At 44.8% G+C, this 21,718-nt stretch overlaps 1 protein-coding gene across 3 annotated transcripts in view; it reads right to left on the bottom strand.

Moving 5' to 3' along the window:
• Nucleotides 1-21,718, bottom strand: part of cbfb (core-binding factor subunit beta) — a 116,205-nt gene that overhangs the window by 58,943 nt on the left and 35,544 nt on the right. For all 3 annotated transcript variants that reach the window (XM_056281919.1, XM_056281920.1, XM_056281918.1), the window contains exon 3: nucleotides 19,064-19,180. In XM_056281919.1, the coding sequence (XP_056137894.1) occupies nucleotides 19,064-19,180 (117 nt within the window). The remainder of the gene's footprint in view (nucleotides 1-19,063; nucleotides 19,181-21,718) is intronic.

Raw genomic sequence — 21,718 nt, 5'->3', positions numbered from 1 at the left:
AGCACGGTTAGTTTCATAACAGACATCTGGAGCTCAGACTTGAGTCCAATGTTCTTGTTCAGTCTGACCGCGCATTGCGTAGACTCAAGAGTTCAGATTTAAAACAGCGGTGTTGCATGCCCGAGAGTTTCGTGGCTCACACACAGGGGATTCCATTACGGCAGCCATTGAAGAAATGCTGCGTGAATGGAAGATTAATACAAACAAAGTGCATGTAGTTTTAAGGGATAATGCACAAAATATGAAGAAGGCTATGGATCAACTTGGCGTGGTGGGTTTCAGATGCTTCACACACACACTGCAGCCAATTGTGCATGGGGGCTGATGTCGCAGCGCAGTTAAGTGGCGCACTGGCCAACGGGAGAAAAATAGTAGGCCACTTCAAACACTCGCCCTTTGCCTATTCAGGGTTAGAAGACATCCAAGTAGAGCTAAATATGCAGCCTAAACGTCTGCAGCAGGATGTCCAAACTAGGTGGAACAGCACCCAGTACATGTTTGAAAGCCTCATTGCACAGAAATGGGCACTGTCTGCGTATATGGCTGAATACGACCTGCCAGCCAGACTAACCAGGCAAACCAGTGAGGCCTATTGGAGAAGACTTCTGCGGTTCTGGTACCTTTTGAAGAGATGACAAGGGAGGCGAGTGCCTCCTCTGCATCTGTGGCTGATGTCATTTCCATTGTGTGTCCTTGAAATGTGTTCTCAGTCGGGAAAACGAGGCTGACCAGGGGATTAAGACACTGAAAAGCACCCCCTTGACATGGTCAACAGACGTTTTAACGACGAGGAATCTGAGCCATTATACTCCGTGCAACTCTGCTGGATCCACGTTACAAAGACAGGTAAGGCAATTTCTGTTAGCCTAATCTGATTCAATGTTTTGTGTGTGCGTGTGTGTGTGTGTGTGTGTGTGTGTGTGTGTGTCTGTCTGTCTGTCTGTCTGTCTGTGTGAGAGAAAGAGTAACAAATTCCTCACAGCTCTGTATGGAATTTCCATTGCCATTTTTTTTTCTATGAATTTATTTCTAGTTTTTCCTCTTATCCCACCCGATTAACCCGATTAACCCAATGCCAAATGGGTTAATCGGGTGGGATAAGGGGACTCTTGTCGAATAACTCCCCTGGCTCACATTTCCACAGGAAGGAGATAGTCGTAACACCAGCTTCCTTCAAACTCGTGTCGGCTGCTCTCGCTATTTTACACGCTGAAGCCTCGCATGGATTGCATCACCTTCAGGAGGTGTAGGGAGAATGCTTTCGGTTGCTTGGCTGCAGGCGCCTGGATGGACCAGAGGGGTCGCTGGAGAACGACGAGTCCCCGAACACTACACCGATCTACACCCACTATCCCTCGGGTAAGGGTGGCCTAATGAATGCCTTACCCTTTGGACGCTCTGGCCGTGACCGGTTACGGTGAGTCTGGGATACGAACCTCCCAGCCACATGACGAGCGGGTTGCAAGCACGGCGGTTTATTTCGCTCGGCCATTACAGTGGCTCATTTTATTATTTTCACAAATAACATATCAATTATAAGAGCAGTAGAAATTAGCTGACTTTTAATATTTGATATATTTTATCAAACCAGGTACTTCAGTACACTTTAACAACAATTATTACTGGGACCACTACAGAAAATTGCAGATGAACATTTCATATCCAGGAATTCACATTATAGACACTACCATGAATTATCCGCGTAACCAAATGGCCAGGATTTCGAACATTGACCATACATGGTCCAGCCATATACTAGGTTTTGACCTAGTCTTGTGTAACCTACACCTTATTTTCCTATCAACAGGAGTCAAACCGAGCGGTGGGTAACATAATCTTTTATATTGATTCATTATTGAACAAGCTAGCATCAGCTGACTGCTGTACACCAAGCTGCAATGCAAGCCTCCCCCTTTTTCAGGCAGTGTGTGTCTTCCTCGAGCTCGGGTGCTCTACCAGAGGCCTGGGAGTTTGAGAGTTCTGCGCAGTATCTTAGCTGTTCCTAGGACTGCACTCTTTTGTAGAATTGGACATTTAGAGCTCAAACTGTTGCTCACTTTGTGTTTGTATGACTGATGTGTGTGTTTATGAGAAAAAGAGAGTATGTTGGCAGACGTAAGACACAGAAGTCGAGGGGTGTGTTGGCACAATGCACATCATTCAGCCTCATGCTGACTAGACTGAATCTAGTTACCACAACTTCCCACACGCTCATGCATATACACACACACACACACACACACACACACACACACACACACACACTTACAGTATGAGAAAAATATATATACAGAGAGGAAGATGAGGAAAGCATGTTTGTTTTTTTGCTTTCCTGTTTGACTATGCATGTGTGTAGTGTGTGTGCACATGTGTGTTTACCCATAGAACGCTGAGGGAGACACATTGCTCGGTATCACTTGGGAAACTGAAAATACAGATACTCATTGTGTACTCACACAGTGTCAGTGTACGTGTGTGAGTAACGTCTGAACTGCGGGCAACAGCTCATTAGCTAATTTGCAAAAAATATTTTATTATTCTGATAAATGCCACATTAAAAACTGTCAGAGTCGAGGGCGCTATTTGTCTGTTGTAAATGAATAAAATAAAGTCCAAGCCATAAAATGAGTAGTATGTCGGAGTCAAATTTCTCCATTGTCTATACATAATCGTCCATCAAAATAAATGACGTGTTATATCTCACAGTTCCTCCCTGACGTCAATAATTTTTTGTTAGGGTTATTATTATTGTGCAGTCATTGTTCATTTGCCTGATTTACCACAAAATGGATTATACCACATTGCATCATTACTGCTCCAGTGGGTGACAGAGTCCCCTCTGCCTGCTCATCCCATTCCAGCCCCGGCCCAAGATTCTACCAACTCCACTCAAAAATCATCTTACCCCGGCCAGGACCATCCTCTACCAGCGACAATGAAATCGCTCCTTCCCAGCCTCGTCTTGCTAGAGGCGGGAGACCATTTTCTCAATCCATCGAGAAGCATTCTACTACTATAAATTGCTCCCCTCTGTAGCCAAGGCCAAGTCCCCGAGGGGTCCCCGAAGGGTCCCCGAGCGTCCCCACACAACTCCCACTTCAACTCAGCTTTACTCTGCTTCAACCCACTTCAGCTGTACGTCCCACTGGACAGTTGCTAGTTTTCAATGCAGTCTAGAGAAGAAAAATGTCACCTTCCACCACAATGACAACAAAGCCAGTCTGTTCCAGCTCTGCACTGACTCTATCCATATCAGTCATCATATGTCTTGATGCTCAATAATCCAGGTAGGAAAATCAAAGAAGGTGGAATCAGTTCATCTGGACAAGTTTATTGACAGATACGTTTCATCACTCAACTAAGTGACCTCTTCAGCAGGTATCTCCACCCTTATACGTATACAATACAGTACAATACAGTTGCCTAATGACGGGGGGGGGGGGACTAAGAGTACATCTGTCACCATCTCACAATGCTGTGATTGCAACTACTCCCCAATCCTCTGTGAATAGTACACATGGCCATTGACGCTCTAGTTGGTGGAAACACCCATATTTGCATATGAAACTGGTCGTTGGTTTCGGCCGTTATACATCTGTCGCCATCTTTTTTTGGGGGGGTTTCCCCTTTTTTGGGGTGGGTCCCCCCTTTTTTGCCCTGATTGTATCCAGCCAATTACTTCACTCTTCCAAGCCGCCCCAGTCGCTGCTCCATTCCGCCCCCTCTGCCAATCCGGGGAGGGCTGCAGACTACCACATGCCTCCTCCAATACATGTGGAGTCGCAGCCGCTTCTTTTCACCTGACAGTGAGGAGTTTCACCAGGGGGACGTAGCACATGGGAGGATCACGCTATTCCCCCCAGTTCCCCCTCCCCCCTGACAGGCACCTCTACCGACCACAGGAGGCACTAGTGCAGCGACCAGGACAAATACCCACATCTGGCTTCCCAATTGTGTCTGTGGGGACGCGGAGGTAACACGGGGATTCGAACCAGCGATCCCTGTGTTGGTAGGCAACGGAATAGACCGCTACGCTCAATTCACTTTAGTAAATAAAGTCTACATGCAAGGGAACATAAAACACACACACACACACACACACACACACACACACACACACACACACACACACACACACACACACACACACACACACACACACACATACACACACACACACACACACACAGTTACCAGAAGAGGGTAGTGAGGGATGGGGAGTGACAGACAGATGCAGTATTTCACACTATACCAACTCTTCCATGTCTCTCACTCTGTCCCTACTTTCTATATTTATGCTTTCTACCAGTCTTGCTCTGTCTGCACTCTGAAGACATGTAAATATGTAACCACAGCAACAAGACACACGGGTTAAACCTATGCATGGTTGTTAATACAATTATCCACACACACACACACACACACACACACACACACACACACACACACACGGTGTGCTAGTGTGAGAAGAGGATTTTGTTCAGGTGGTCTACATGTGGTCTACATCGTGGAGGCGGGTGTGTGTGTGTGTGTGTGTGTGGGGCGGGGGCTCAGGATCAGAGCATGAAAGATGGAACCTTGCTGTAGGGAAGAGGCCTTGCTAGGAAAGTCCTATCTACGTATTAGTCAAAACAAGTGTGACATGATAATAAAGAGGTTTTGGGCAGTAGTTTAACAAAGTACATGTGTTAATAAAGCACACATGTTTCAGTAACAAGCTGTGTTCCAGACAGTCACAACATCAAACCTCCTAGTAGCAAAACAAAACAAATGGAAAAGGATTTGATGTTGGGAGTTCGAACTAACAACTCCGACTTCACGGATATGACAACTGAAAGTTTTCCATCTTTAAGTCAAATGTCTTACATGGCATGATGAGAAGTTCTACTCTGTTACAAGAGACAGGTGTGTCGCTCCATCTCACAATGTTACCATATATGGACTAGCCATATCACTGAGCCTGTATGTGGTGTGTGTGGTGTGTGTGGCGTTTGTGGTATATGGTGTGGGTGGTGTGTGGTGTATGTGGTGTGTGTTGGTTGTGATGTGTGGTGTGTGTCGCGTATGTGGTGTGTGTGGTGTGTGTTGGTTGTGATGTGTGTGGTGTGTGTGGTGTATGTGGTGTGTGTTGGTTGTGGTGTGTGTGGTGTGTGGTGTATGTGGTGTGTGTTGGTTGTGGTGTGTGTGGTGTGTGTGTGGTGTATGCAGTGTGTGTGGTATATGTGGTGCGTGTTGGTTGTGGTGTGTGGTGTGTGTGGTGTATGTGGTGTGTGTTGGTTGTGGTGTGTGTTGTGTGTGTGGTGTATGTGGTGTGTGTGGTATATGTGGTACGTGTTGGTTGTGGTGTGTGTTGGTTGTGGTGTATGTGGTTGTGGTGTGTGTGGTGTATGCAGTGTGTGTTGGTTGTGGTCTGTGTGGTGTATGTGGTGTGTGTTGGTTGTGGTGTGTGTGGTGTATGTGGTGTGTGGTGTGTCGTGTATGTGGTGTGTGTTGGTTGTGGTCTATGTGGTGTGTGTGGTGTGGTGTGTGTTGGTTGTGGTGTATGTGGTGTGTGTTGGTTGTGGTGTGTGTGGTGTGTGTGGTGTATGTGGTGTATGCGGTGTGTGTTGGTTGTGGTGTGTGGTGTATGCGGTGTGTGTTGGTTGTGGTGTGTGTGGTGTATGTGGTGTGTGGTGTGTCGTGTATGTGGTGTGTGTTGGTTGTGGTCTATGTGGTGTGTGTGGTGTGGTGTGTGTTGGTTGTGGTGTATGTGGTGTGTGTTGGTTGTGGTGTGTGTGGTGTGTGTGGTGTATGTGGTGTATGCGGTGTGTGTTGGTTGTGGTGTGTGGTGTATGCGGTGTGTGTTGGTTGTGGTGTGTGTGGTGTATGCGGTGTGTGTTGGTTGTGGTGTATGTAGTGTATGTGTGTGTGGTGTGTGTGGTATATGTGGTGTATGTGGTGTGTATGGAGTATGTGATGTGTGTGGTGTATGGTGGTTGTGGTGTGTGTGGTGTGTGTGGTGTATGTGGTGTGTGTTGGTTGTGGTGTGTGTGGTGTGTGGTGTATGTAGTGTGTGTTGGTTGTGGTGTGTGTGGTGTATGCGGTGTATGTTGGTTGTGGTGTGTGTGGTGTATGCGGTGTGTGTTGGTTGTGGTGTGTGTGGTGTATGTGTGTGTGGTGTGTGTGGTATATGTGGTGTGTATGGAGTATGTGATGTGTGTGGTGTATGGTGGTTGTGGTGTGTGTGGTGTGTGTTGGTTGTGGTGTGTGTGGTGTATGTGGTGTGTGTTGGTTGTGGTGTGTGTGTGGTGTATGCGGTGTGTGTTGGTTGTTTTGTGTTAGGTGTGTGTGGTGTATGCGGTGTGTGTGGTATATGTGGTGTGTGTTGGTTGTGGTGTGTGGTGTGTGTTGGTTGTGGTGTGTGTTGTGTGTGTGGTGTGTTTGGTGTATGTGGTGCATGGGTGCATGTGATGTGTGTGTTGGTTGTGATGTGTGTGGTGTATGCGGTGTGTGTTGGTTGTGGTGTGTGGTGTGTGTGGTGTGTGTGGTGTGTCGTGTATGTGGTGTGTGTTGGTTGTGGTGTGTGTTGGTTGTGGTGTATGTGGTGTGTGTGGTGTGGTGCGGTGTGTGTTGGTTGTGGTGTATGTGGTGTGTGTTGGTTGTGGTGTGTGTGGTGTATGCGGTGTGTGTTGGTTGTGGTGTGTGTGGTGTATGTGTGTGTGGTGTGTGTGGTATATGTGGTGTATGTGGTGTGTGTGGTGTGTGTGTTGGATGGGGTATGTGTGTGGTGTGTGTTGGATGTGTTGTGTGTGGTGGACGTGGTGTGTGTGTGGTGGATGTGGTGTGTGTGTGTGTGTGTGTGTGTGTGTGTGTGTGTGTGTGTGTGTGTGTGTGTGTGTGTGTGTGTGTACGTATGTGTGGTGTGTTTGGTGTATGTGGTGCATGTGATGTGTGTGTGTGTGTGCGTGTGTATGATGCGTGTGTGTGTGTGCGTGCGCGTGTGTGTGTGTGTGGTGTATATGGTGTGTGTGTGTGTGTGTGTGTGTGTGTGTGTGTGTGTGTGTGTGTGTGTGTATGTATGTGTGGTGTGTTTGGTGTATGTGGTGCATGGGTGCATGTGATGTGTGTGTGTGTGTGTGTGTGTGTGTGTGTGTGTGTGTGTGTGTGTGTGTGGTGTGTTTGGTGTATGTGGTGCATGGGTGCATGTGATGTGTGTGTGTGTGTGTGTGTGTGTGTGTGTGGTGTATGTGGTGCATGTGATGTGTGTGTGTGTGTGTGTGTGCGCGCGCGTGTGTGTGTGGTGTATATGGTGTGTGTGTGTGTGTGTGTGTGTGTGTGTGTGTGTGGTGTAAGTGATGTATGTGATGTATGTGTGTCTAGTGTATGTGGTGTGCGTGCGTGCGTGTGTGTGCGTGTATTTGTTGTGTGTGTGCATGTGTGCGTGCATGTGGTGTGTGTGTGTGTGTGTGCGTGGTGTATGTGATGTATGTGTGTGCGTGCGTGTATGTGCGTGCGTGTGTGTGCATGTGTGCGCGTGTGCATGTATGTGGTTTGTGTGTATGTGCATGCATGCGTGCGTGTGTGTGGTGTATGTGATGTATGTGTGTGTGTGTTGTGTGTGTGGTGTGTGTGTGTGTGTGTGTGTGTGTGTGTGTGTGTGTGTGTGTGCATGTATGTGGTTTGTGTGTGTGTGTGTGGTGTAGCCCTCCTTGTTGTCTCTCCTCCAGCTCCAAATCAGAACTGTGTGTGTCCCCGGCCTGCTGCTTCATCTCTGCTGACCATGGTTTCACAACAGCAGTAGTAATGTGTCAGTGACACACAAGCCATGGTGCTAACACAAGAGAGTCAATCAAGCCAAGCTCAGCCATGGATAGTGATCAAAAATACAGTAATTCCAGATTTGCTGTACAGACTTACATTGCCTGGCCAACCATGCATCTGAACTGGAACGACAATTGAAAATGGCCCAAAACTGAAATTGAAAAATGCTTTACCATGAGGGTTTTTTTCCACAGATTTCTTTTAAAAAGAAAGGCCTCTCTGTCACAGTTGAGAGAAAAATCACTTTGTCAGATTTTAAGTGTAGTCTGAATTTAGCCATATGTGCCCTAGCAAACAGACACAAAGCCAAGCACACACATGTAGATGTGCGCTCTCACACAACCTCAGCAGCAGTAGCAGAGGGAACCACTTAGTGGTCTGCTTTGATGATGCCATCGCACTGATATGCAACAACTTCCGTCCGAGAGGAACCATGCCACTATACACTGAGACACAAAGATGTTCACTCAAATACACACAACACACACTTGAACACACATATATATCTGTCTATGAATCTACAGTATGTTGTCTTCTAAACATGCTTTGTCTCGGTACACATCACATCGGTGCACAGCAGCGGGGGCAGCAGGTGACCATGGCTCATAAGGGCTTGCAGTCTAACACATGTGCACAATGCATCAACTGCAGCCGCTGGCTGACGTGAATAACCGGTACTTATTGGTCAAGGTGTAATGGCTACTTGCAAGTGATCGATCAAACGTAACCAAACAGAGTGGGGACATAGAAGCTGATACAATATACACATACAGGCAACACAGGATGAAACACATAACACAGAACAAAAAAAAAATTGGGTTTTTTTGCATTTTTTTTCTAGGTATCTTTGGCTATTCCTTTCTACTTTCAATTTTGTCAACCGGCATGGCCTTCTAGAGCAGTGTTTCCCAACCCAGTCCTCAAGGACCCCCCTATCCTGCAGATTTTCTTTGCAACCCTGAACCTGTTTGTAGTTATTCAACCAATCAGCAATGAATTATGTCAGATTTTGCACACCTTGCATAGTTAAGTGCTATGAGATGAGTGGTTGAGTAAGTACAATCAGGGCTACCTATGCAGGGTTACAATGAAAATCTGCAGGATAGGGGGTCCTTGAGGACTGGGTTGGGAAACACTGTTCTAGAGCACATATGAGTGCCACGTTCAAGCATGTAGGTCAGTGGTACCCAATGGGGACCATGTGTATGCAGGTTTTCATTCCAGCCCAACACTGGACCAGCGGGTTCCACTGACTGGTTCTTCCCTGTTCAGTTGAAGGTGTGCTAATCGATGAAATCAGCTGGTATATTGGTGGGTTGGAAATAAAGCCTGTACACCCACGGCCCTCCATGTCACATTATTGAGCACCATTGACGTAGGCAAACACCTACATGTATAAATCTAGTTTAAGTCATCACTACCCAGCTGTAATTTGTGTGTATGACTGTGTAATTGTGTGTATGCGAGTGTGCATGTGCGTATTTGTGTATGAGTGTGCGTATGTTTGCAATGTCCTACTTTATCCTTAAGTCCACATGATCTGACCATAAGCTTTCTATCCCAAAATTGTTTTTTTTCAATAACCATCATCTTCATTTCAATGGATTTTTTGTCAAAATGGATGGAACTCCCTTTCACCCCCTCCCATCACATCACTCTCCCTTTCCATCCCTCCCTCCCTGAGCTGACTTAAAGCTAATGTTGCAATAATATAGAAAGCTGAATCCATCAACAGAGTAAGGTGTATCTAGAATTCAAGGTCTGACTACTCTTAAAGCACAAGTTTGACAATTAAAAACATAGATGATGCAGGAGCTACACACTGACATCCTGAGCAGCAACAGGAAAGATGTCAAAGTTATGTGTCCACAATAAATGTTCTAGTTAAATCATAGTGGAGAAAGGACATACAATAATAGTGAGGAAAAGAAGAAAGAAAGAAAGAAAAAGAAAGACACATTATCATTGTAAGCAAGGATAAATGAAATTCATTTTCTGTATTTAACCCATCCTATGGTATAGGAGAAGTGAGCAGGTGCAGTGCAGCACCCAGTGACCAACTTCTTCTTACCATTGCCTTGCTCAGGGGCACAGACCGGAGAATTAACCCTAACATGCATGTCTTTGATTGTGGGGGGGAACCGGAGCACCCGGAGAAAACCCACGCAGACACGGGGAGAACATGCAAACTCCACAGAAAAAAAGGACCTGGGTAGGCCTGGGGTTCGAATCCAGGATCTTCTTGCTGTGAGGTAACAGTGCTAACCACTAGGCCACCAAGCTGCCCATGAAAAAAGCTCATTCATATATGGTGACAATAGAAACGGTAATTGAAAGCTTAATGCAAAAATATTCCTTAAGTGGGATAAGATCTCAGGGAGTGATTTACAGTTGGATTACTGTGAGTAATATTATGGGTCAGAGGAAGTGCTGCCCCAGCTGGCGCTAGCAGTGAAACTAGGTTTCGAGAGTTGGTTGCCATAGTTACCCATGCTGGACATTATAGTTGACATTAAAATGCCCACTTATAGTACCTGCCCAGTAATTAAAAAAAAAAGAATTAGTGAATTTGGGAGCAACATGCCTCCATTCCATTTGGGTCTCTGGAAATAGGCTTCCTCTGAATGCAGTTATTCATGTTTCCAGCTATATCAAGAGGTTTCAGAGTGTAGCAATATGGCAACACTATCGTTACATCATGCCAATAAGCCATTTCAATTTGTATTTGTGTAGTGACTTAAAAAAAGGAATTGGGAATGAATAAAGGCAGAAATGTGAATAGATACAAAACTGGATTGGGAAGATGGTGGCGCAAACTCATGTTTAAGACGGCCTCACCCAGGGCTGACTATGTGGTGTCTTTGTCCATGTATACATCTGCATCTAAGTTTGTGTCATTGTGTGAGGAACATTTACAAGGATTTATGTTTGTGATAGTTGATTTCATTTGATGGCTGGGACAGCTGGTGTTGGTTCAGCTGGGAGAGTGGGGCAGGCTAAGCTAACTGCTAGCCCATGCAGACCGGCAGTTCCAATAACACCGAGGGTGGTGGCCTTGCCTAGCGTCAACTGTGCAGTGTTTTTGTCTGCGACTGTGTTTGTGTCATTGTGTGGTGTGCAGGGGAGGTGTGTCGAAGGTATCTGGCTGGGAGAGCTATAGCTGGATTGGCTGAGAGTGCCCGGTCTGCTGTGTCTGGTGGGCCCAGGGACCACGGCCCTGCTAGGAGCTGCGTCAGAAGAGGAATAACTGAGGGCGGTCTGACAGGACGCAGAAGAGGGGCAGGCTAAGCTAACTGCTAGCCCATGCAGAAATACTATAGTGTATCACAGAAGTTGAATCAGTCCATCTGGACATGTTTATTGAGAGAAATGTTGCATTTACTTGTTGATATTTACCGTATACCAACACATACTGATCAGTACTTAAGGTTTGACTCTCATCATCCACTGGAGCACAAACTAAGAGTCATCAGGACACTTTACTACCGAGCTGACATCATCCCACGACACAGCAGCCGGGGAAGGGGAGAAATCACACATTAAACAGGTCCTGGTTAAGTGTGGTTATCCTAACTGAGCGTTTGTCAAAGTCAGGAATATGCCCAAACAGTGCTGATCGAAGAGAGGAGAAGGACAACAGCTGTCTAAGAGTAAACGAGTGGTGATTCTGTATGTGGCGGGAGTGTCGGAAAAGTCGAGACACATATTTTCTACACACTGCATCTCAGTTGCTTTCAAACCCCAAAACACACTGTGCCAGAAGCTGGCCCACCCCAAGGATCGGGTCTTCTGGCACAAACAGAGCAATATAGTGTACACTGTTAAGTGCCAGGAGGATTACCGTGACTTGTATGTCAAGGAAACTAAACAGACGCTGGCGAAGAGAATGGCACAACACAGCAGAGCTAACATGTCAGGCCAGGGCTCCAAAGTCTACACCATCTGCAGGCCAGTGGCCACTCTTTCAAGGATGAGGATGTGCACATCCTTGATAGGGAGGAACGCTGGTTTGAACAGGGAGTCAAAGAGGCCATCTATGTTAAGAGGGATTGACTATCCCTGAACTGGGGGGGGGGGGCTGCTAAGAGTACGTCTGTCACCATCTTACAATGCTGTGATTGCAACTTTTCCCCAATCCTCTGTGAACAGTACACATGGCCATTGTAACTCTAGTTAATGTTCACGGTAATTTGCATATGAAACTGATCATTGGTTTGGGTCGTTATGCCACTGTATTGTTTATAAAGGTGGGGATACCTGCAGTCAGTTGAGACTGAAGAGGTCACTTAGATGAGTGATGAAACGTTTCTCACAATAAACGCTGTGTCCAGATGAACTGATTCAACTTTCTGTGATTTCCTTACCTGGATTAAAGAGCATGCATAAAGACACTATGGTGTATTTCAATGTGCCAAAAAAAAATAAATATAGGAAATACTACAGTAATTTGTGTAGTATTGCCTGCAAAAAAAAAACCCCAAAAAAACAAAAACAACACAGGAAATATGTAGTATTTCTTTATAGTATTACTATAAAGAATTACATTCTTCATATGGGGCCCTTGGTTGTCTCTGAGTGATTGGTGTCAGAAGTCTTTGGCCTTATTGTATAGATAAGATAGATAGATCCATAGACAGACAGACAGGCAGACAGGCAGGCAGGCCCTCCAGGATTTCGCGATGTTGTGATCACAACAATGAACGCAAATTCAGCCAATCCCCGTGACTTCGGCGCGACCTTGCAATTTTGTAAAATCACTGCAATTTTTCCGCAAATTTGACCAATCATCATAGTTTCCTACGAGTTTCACCAATTATAGCAGTCCTCCGCGCAAACCATGGAGCCATACATCACCAAACTCAGTTCCTTGTTTCTGGTTGTGAAGATGCAGAAATGCAAGGCAATTCCCCAATGTTCTGCACGAAAGCAGGGGTAAACTGTTTTGCACCACGTGCAACTCTGTGGTGGAACACAAACATACATCATCGATTGACAAGCACTTTTTTACCGCAAAACACACCCGGAGAATGGCTGAAATGCATGGACAACAGACAAGACAAATCACCATGACAGAGGCTGCTGCATCCAGATCTACTGCAAGTGAGTTAGATTCAATATGCATGGTTAGTGGTAACGCCTGCTTGCCTGTTTGTGTGACAAACTGTGTGTGTGTGTGTGTGTGTGTGTGTGTGTGTGTGTGTGTGTGTGTGTGTGTGTGTGTGTGTGTGTGTGTGTGTGTGTGTGTGTGTGTGTGTGTGTGTGTGTGTGTGTTGTAACATCGGGCTGGTCTAGGTGGTGAGAGCTAGCAGTATGTGGCTAGTTAGTAAGAGCCAAATAAAGTGGTTTTAGTATGGTTACTTATAAAACTCAAGACAGTGTGGTTTTATTCTCACTGGAACAAGCGAGAATAAAAAAATCGCAACAATTTCAAAAACAGCTAAATGACTAAATGACTACTAGTACGACTACTTTCGGATGCTCCCATTAGGGGTCGCCACAGCGGATCATCCGTTTCCATTTCTTCCTGTCTTTTGCATCTTCCTCTGTTACTCCATCCACCTTCATGTCTTCCCTCACCACGTGCATAAACCTCCTCTTTGGCCTTCCTCTTTTCCTCTTCCCTGGCAGCTCCACTAAATGCTATGCTTCCAAAATGAATAAAATATGTAACGAGTTATAGCACAAACTAAATATACAGCAGCAACAAAATAGCTACTGACAATTATGTGAAGGTTGGCAAACTAGAGTTTGGTAGTTGGTAAACTAGAGACTGAGATTCAGCTTGCATAGATTACACTGCAAACACATCAACAACCTGAACGTCAGCTCTACACTCTGTGTGTGCGTTTGTGTGTGTGTGTGTAAGGCCCTGCTCATTGATATTCATGTGCATGAATCACGGTAACACAAACTTAGCTAATCTAGTCCTACTGCACACGTAACCTTGGTGAAACACATTTTTAACAAGTAGAATAACACAGCATCATCATGCACATAGTGTCAGCTAGGACCTTTTACTCTTATAGTCTTTCAAAGGAAAAGAAAAATCAACTGTAAAACTACTGGCTTTACATCATCAAGTCAGCTCAGCTGTCACTTTATTTTAACATGCTGAAGTATGACAGTACGTTACAATTTCAGGTCTACAGTCTACATTTCATTCAAATTTTAGATAATTTTTCAGAGTGGTCATTACAGGTAGCCTACAGTCACATGCACATATCCACCACAACTGTGGAAGTGTTGACAAATTCATCCAGCAATCCTCAAAGTGACTTATAAAACTCTTCCTAGATTTCTCTTTTTCTCAGCACCCAACTTCCATCCATCCATCCATCCATTATCAGAACCGCTTATCCTGTTCTGAGGGTTGCGGGGATGCTGGAGCCTATCCCAGCAGTCACTGGGCGGCAAGCAGGGCGAAACCCTGGCCAGGCCGCCAGGCCATCACACAGGGCCAACACACACACGCACACTTTCACATGTAGGGGCAATTTAGTACAGCCGATTCACCTGACCTACATGTCTTTGGACTGTGGGAGGAAACCAAAGCAACGGGAGGAAACCCACACAGATACGGGGAGAACATGCTGACTCCACAGAGAGGACAACCTAGGACAACCCCCAAGGTTGGACGACCCTGGGGCTCGAACCCAGAACCTTCTTGCTGTGAGGCGACCGCGCTAAACACTGAGCCATCGTGCCACCCAGCATACAGAGCACCCAACTTGTGTGTATGAAATTGATCGTGCTCTTGTGCAGCCGACATAGTTTCTCCTTCTTCCTCACAGTGAGCAACACTCACAAACTCCTCTCTCGCATCTTTCCCATCTTACTTTGAGGGAAAAGAATAAAACTTATTAAAGCACAATCACATTCTTTTTTTTGAAATAAATTTATTTGTAGGTTTCCCCTTATCCCACCCAATTAACCCAATGGAATATGGCCGGAACTCTTGTCGAATAACTCCCCGGGCTCACGTTTCCACAGGAAGGAGATAGTCGTTACACCAGCTTCCTTCAAATTCCTGTCGGCTGCTCTCGCTATTTTACACGCTGAAGCCTTGCATGGATTACATCGCCTTCAGGCCGCGAAGGAGGCGTAGGGAGAATGCTTTCAGTTGCTTGGCTGCAAGCGCCCGGGTGGGCCAGAAGGGTCGCTGCAGAACGACGAGTCCCCGAACACTACACCGATCTACATCCACTATCCCTCGGGTAAGGGTGGCCTAATGAATGCCCTTACCCTGTGGACGCTCTGGCCGTGACCGGTTACGGCGAGTCTGGGATATGAACCTCCCAGCCACATGATGAGCGGGTTGCAAGAACGGCGGTTTATTCCGCTCAGCCACCAGAGCGGCCACAATCACATTCTAGTGATGTTGGACCAACTCCAGCTAGAAAAAGGCTAATGACCAATGAGGAAACATAGACTCTTAAAGCTTAAGAGACACATTTTCTGCTGATGCTGCCCTCCATCCTAGGAGGGCTGCACTGTGAGGGTCTATAACTTTAAATCTGGTCCTGATGGATCAATATGGTGGAAGAAAGTGTATATTTCATACGTATAAAAAATCCTGAACGCATAGAGGCTCTTACCTATACAATTTATTTTACAAAATATTATAAATGATGTTTACCCTTCACAATACAAACCCTACGCTACTACTTTTGCCTAAAGCAGCACTCGCAGATGTCATTTGTGCTGCTTCTTTTATTCTCTTGTTAAAGTCGAACTCGTCCTTTGAATCGAAAAGATACATGGGCAGGAATTAAGATATTAAGACGGTCAGAATAAATTTATCTGGCCAGAGAGTGTGTGGAAAACTTGCTTTATGCTGATGTCTTCTGGCCTCATTAAAACTTCATAGATTCGGGACCACAAGTGAGGTGAGAGAGGACACACACAGACACAGACACAGACACACACACACACACACACACACACACCATTACCATCTATCAGAGCATCCGTGCTAAATAATTAACAGAGTGAGATTAGTCCATCAGCCTTGAGGCATGGAGGTCCATTGATTCCCCAGAATGCATTTTTAATGAGCCGCCAGACAGCATCCACTTCAGCTGGCCAGTGTCTGTGGACAAGGCTTCACACACACACACACACACACACACACACACACACACACACACACACACACACACACACACACACACACACACACACACACACACACACACACACACACACATACGCACACACACACACACACACATAGATCCTAGTCCTGGCGCCAAGGGAGACAATTAACACACACAAACACAACAGCAGCAGCAGCGGTGTTCCTCTACAGTGGCCAGTAGCTTGACAACAGCAGCAAGCCCTGGCTCTTCTGAGCTCTTCTGAGCTCTTCCCACTCCGACTCACGTTGAAGGAGCAACGTTTGCTACGTACGGTTTTCAACGAGGTAATTGTAGCAGGATAGACAAAATAGTGGCAACTTCCACATTGTGACCCAGTATTTTTTAATCTACTCCATTTCATGACATGGATACCATGATTTTTTAATTCAGCTGAAAATATCCATGGAGTGCAAACACCTCGACACAGCAAGGAGAAATAAATTGCAATTATTTCCATGTCGCAGGAGTGGATCCGAACTGAAACCATCGATATGAATTTGGAAGTCAATACACACCTACAGAACTCTTGATGGAAGTCCAGAAGGAGGAAACTTGAAAAAGCAAAAGTTTGCTTGACTGCCTGTTTTTGTTCTCTGTGTGGGTTTCACAGACACAGTGTGTGACAAAACACAGTATAGGCATTGGTTTGGAGGCAGGTAACATTAGGAGTGGCTCACCTGGGCAACAAAGAACACCTATGGATAATTAACATTTGCCTATGTATGTGTGTCTGTGTCAGCAAGCATTAGGAGGAGAGGCAGGGAGAACGCTGGCGTTCTCAATACTGTGTTTTGTCCTTGAGATTGGCCAAACTTTTTGCCAAAGACCTCGGACCCTATTTTCATTCAGGAGTGCAGCACAATATGTGGATTTGCACCAGCAAGGTGATTAATTTCCAGAGGTGCAGTCATGTTTTCTGTGTGCACTATGCTTGTTGGCATTTTGGTGACCTGCAGTGCACTGAGGTATGAGGAGAGCTGCAGGAGTGTTATTGTGCGGTGCTACACTGCAGTTTTGACATCAAGCATGACCATGTCTGTACTGTCTGCTGCCCACCTGCTCAGACCAGGCTGACAGCAAACAGCACACTAAATTTTAGTACCATTTTTGTCACTAATTGGCATATTTATTGGTATATATTGTTATATTCAATGACTTGTCCATCCATTCATTATCCAAACAGCTTATCCAGCTCTCAGGGCCGCGGGGATGCTGGATCCTATCCCAGCAGTAACTGGGCGGCAGGTGGGGAGACACCGTTTTGAAAAAATGTGGTGTGAAGAGAGTCTTCGTATATCCTAATACATGTGTTGTACACACCTTTTTGTGAGAGAGAAAACAGATGACTTTGAGCATTAACACTCTTGGCTCTTTCTTCAACAGACTGGATCAGCTGGATCAGCGCTGTTATTTTGGATATATCTCCAGCCTTATTTGGTAGCGACAGTGGTGTATATACTATCAAATCAAAATTTACATTTTTTGTTAATTTGATAAGAGTTCTGTCATGAAAAATCATATTGGCAGATTGTATCCTGTTGTTTCTGACTGATCATTTATTTAAATAAAACCTGGTTCAAATTTTCAAGACAATTTTGCAGTTTGTGCACATAGACATAGTTCCTTCTTGGGGGAAACTTCCGTGTAAGGAAATCTGCAGTACTGTGTTCTTTTGCTTCCATCACCAAATTAGTGCTGCGTTGTGAGCACAGCACTAACTCCTTATAAAAGGAAGGAAAAGATGATATTTGATTGATGCATTTGACTCTAGCCCCGACCACTCCTGCTAATATATCGCTCCCCGTTCCCAAATGCACTTCAGGTGCGCCATGCACCTCTGCCATGAAAATACAAAACATGCGCTCACCTCGCCCCCAGTACATGGCGCACTCTGCTCTGATTCACCAAGAGCTCTAATTCACCAAAAGCTATGATTCACAAAGAGGTCCGATTCACAAAGAGATCTGATTCACAAAGAGCTGATTCAGTCTGCTCTGATTCACCAAGAGCTCTGATTCACAAAGAGGTCTGACTCACAAAGAGCTCTGATTCACAAAGAGCTCTGATTCACAAAGAGCTTATTCACTCTGCTCTGATTCACCAAGAGCTCTGATTCACCAAGAGCTCTGATTCACAAAGAGCTGATTCACGCTGCTCTGATTCACCAAGAGCTCTGATTCACAAAGAGCTCTGATTCACAAAGAGCTCTAATTCACTCTGCTCTGATTCACAAACAGCTCAATGACTTACCTGAAAAGGATGAATATACTCTGCTGAGTTTCTGTATGGCTATCATGTTAATTAATCTCATACATTTTGAGCTTGTTTAGAGTGTGAATTCCTTAAAAGGTCCTTGTATCTCGTCACACAAAGTTGAGGCGATGGAGACCCTGAACAAGCTGCTGTGCTTTTACAAATTTAAAGTGAAAGATGAATAAAGAACCCGTGACTCTCTTTTAACCAGCATGCACATTATCTTTGCCAGCTGAGGAAAAAACCTGTGTGTGTGTCTGTGTGTGTGTGTGTGTGTGTGTGTGTGTGTGTGTGTGTGTATTAAGGATAGCATGACTACCATGTTCTACTTGTCACTGAAAGCTCAGTCAACAAGCTGTAATAGTACTTTTAATCCCTCAGCAAGTACTTCAGCCAAGGGTATATCTCTGATAAAATGCACAGCAATGTGATCTGATCATGATTTCTCTCCCTTAAAGCAAAGCATTAGATGGAGTCTTAAATTGTAGCTCTGACAACATTGGCCCGTAAGCGAGGGCCTGTTCACATGGTTGTACATGGCACTGGTACTTCTGTTGAATGTAAAGGTAGCAGTGAATAATTTGCAGGTAACATCTGACATCTTATTTTTGGTCAAGTAATTAATAGAGTCGGTGTATTCTTTTTTGCTTTGTGCGTTTCGACTGCCAAATCTCCTTTTGGCATTTCTGCTGTAGCCATATTTACTGCCCTGTGACATCAAGTGTCTTGTGACTAGTACTACTACTTCAATTTAGTATTGAGCCCACCGTCAACTCGTCAACTGGTGTGTGTGTGTGTGCGTGTGCGTGTGTGTGTGTGTGTGTGTCTTAAAACCTTTGTGAGTGTGTGGGGAAACTTAAAACGTGTCCTACCTTCCCTGTCTCTCTCTCAAAGTCGACGTACTCCCTGGTGGGAGCCTGTCTCTGATCACCGTGCATGTTGGCTGGAAAGAACTGCAGAGAGAGGTTGGTACCTGTAGCTACAAATGCCTAGAAAGAAAGGACAAGAGAAAGAAAGCAACATGGGGACAAGAACAGAAACAGAAAGAGACAGAGTGAGTGTGTGATGAACCTGCATCAAAAAACCAATCTAGACAAGCTGGTGGGAGCTACATTGTGATGGGCCCACGGGCAGAAATGGCCAGTTGTGAATATAATGTGTACAACGTCACATCACATTGACCAAAACCAAAACAGGTACAACCTATTAACCTAAAAAGAGATAGTCACTCATAGACCTGCTGTCTAGTCCAACATAACCTAAACAAACTATCCAGCCCGGGTGGATGTTCCAAACCAGCCTAAACTATTTCTAATACAGGTGAAGGAGCCTAAAAAAAGGGAAAGTGAGTTACTTACTTTTTTATTACATGCAGGCTTATTTGTTGGTCTGATTCATTACTGTATGTACTACGTGTGTTTAAGTGCCGGCTTTTGCATTTCAAGTACCTTGTCTTTGGTCTAATTTTGTATGTTTACCCCACTACAAATTGGAGAACGTCCCTCCAAAATTGATGAGAAGACAACAAGAGAACTGGTCAGGGAGGCTGCCAAGAGGCCTATGGCAACATTAAAGGAGTTGCAGGAATTTCTTGCAAATACTGATTGCTCCCTACATGTGACAACAATCTTCTGTATTCTTCATATGTCTGGACTATGGGGTAGGGTGGCAAGATGGAAGCCTTTTCACATAAAAAAAAAAATCCAAGCTAAATTTTGCAAAAAGATACTAGTCTGTGAAAAGTATGTGGAAAAATGTGTTATGATCTGATGACACCATATATACAGCGGTGCTTAAAAGTTTGTGAACCCTTTAGACTTTTCTATATTTCTGCATAAATAAGACCTAAACCATCATCAGATTTTCACACAAGTCTTAAAAGTAGATAAAGTGAACCCAGTAAAACAAATGGGACAAAAATATTATACTTGGTCATTTATTTATTGACAAAAATGATCCTATATTACATATCTGTGAGTGGCAAACATACGTGAATCTCTAGGATTAGCATATCATTTGAAGGTGAAATTAGAGTCAGATGTTTTCAATCAATGGGATGACAATCAGGTGTGAGTGGGTGCCCTGTTTTATTTAAAGAACAGGGATCTATCAAAGTCTGATCTTCACAACACATGGCAAGAACAAAGGAGATTTCTGACGACCTCAGAAAAGGCATTGTTGATGCTCATCAGGCTGGAAAAGGTTACAAAACTATCTCTAAAGAGTTTGGACTCCACCAATCCACAGTCAGACAGATTGTGTACAAATGGAGGAAGTTCAAGATCACTGTTACCCTCCCCAGGAGTGGTCGACCATCAAATATCGCTCCAAGAGCAAGGCGTGTAATAGTCGGCCAGGTCACAAAGGAACCCATGGTAATTTCTAAGCAACTAAAGGCCTCTCTCACATTGACTAATATTAATGTTCATGAGTCCACCATCAGGAGAACACTGAACAACAATGGTGTGCATGACAGGACTGCAAGGAGAAAGCCACTGCTCTCCAAATAGAAAATTGCTGCTCGTCGGCAGTTTGCTAAAGATCACGTGGACAAGCCAGATGGCTACTGGAAAAAAATTTTGTGGACGGATGAGACCAAAATGGAACTTTTTGGTTTAAATGAGAAGCGTTATGTTTGGAGAAAGGAAAACACTGCATTCCAGCATAAGAACCTTATCCCATCTGTGAAACATGGTGGTGGTAGTATCATGGTTTGGGCCTGTTTTGCTGCATCTGGGCCAGGACAGCTTGCCATCATTGATGGAACAATGAATTCTGAATTATACCAGCGAATTGTTAAAGAAAATGTCAGGACGTCTGTCCGTGAACTGAATCTCAAGAGAACGTGGGTCATGCAGCCAGACAAAAACCCTAAGCACACAAATCGTTCTTCCAAAGAATGGTTAAAGAAGAATAAAGTTAATGTTTTGGAATGGCCAAGTCAAAGTCCTGACCTTAATCCAATCGAAATGTTGTGGAAGGACCTGAAGCAAGCAGTTCATGTGAGGAAACCCACCAATATCCCAGAGTTGAAGCTGTTCTGCAGGGAGGAATGGGCTAAAATTCCTCCAAGCCGATGCGCAGGACTGATCAACAGTTACCAGAAATGTTTAGTTGCAGTTATTGCTGCACGCGGGGGGGTCACACCAGATATTGAAAGCAAAGTTTCACATTACTTTTGCCACTCACAGATATGTAATATTGGATCATGTTCCTCAATAAATAAATGACCAAGTATAATGCTGCTGTCTCGTTTGTTTAATTGGGTTCTCTTTATCTACTTTTAGGACTTGTGTGAAAATCTGATGATGTTTTAGGTCGTATTTATGCAGAAATATAGAAAATTCTAAAGGGTTCACAAAATTTCAAGCACCACTCTATATACACTCACTGGCCACTTTATTAGGTACACCTTGCTAGTACCGGGTTGGACCCCCTTTTGCCTTCAGAACTGCCTTAATCCTTCGTGGCATAGATTCAACAAGGTACTGGAAACATTCCTCAGAGAGTTTGGTCCATATTGACAT

The sequence above is a fragment of the Lampris incognitus genome, chromosome 6 (assembly GCF_029633865.1).
Source record: "Lampris incognitus isolate fLamInc1 chromosome 6, fLamInc1.hap2, whole genome shotgun sequence".
NCBI classification, from domain to species: domain Eukaryota; kingdom Metazoa; phylum Chordata; class Actinopteri; order Lampriformes; family Lampridae; genus Lampris; species Lampris incognitus.
This window is presented reverse-complemented; position numbering and strand designations above follow the sequence as displayed.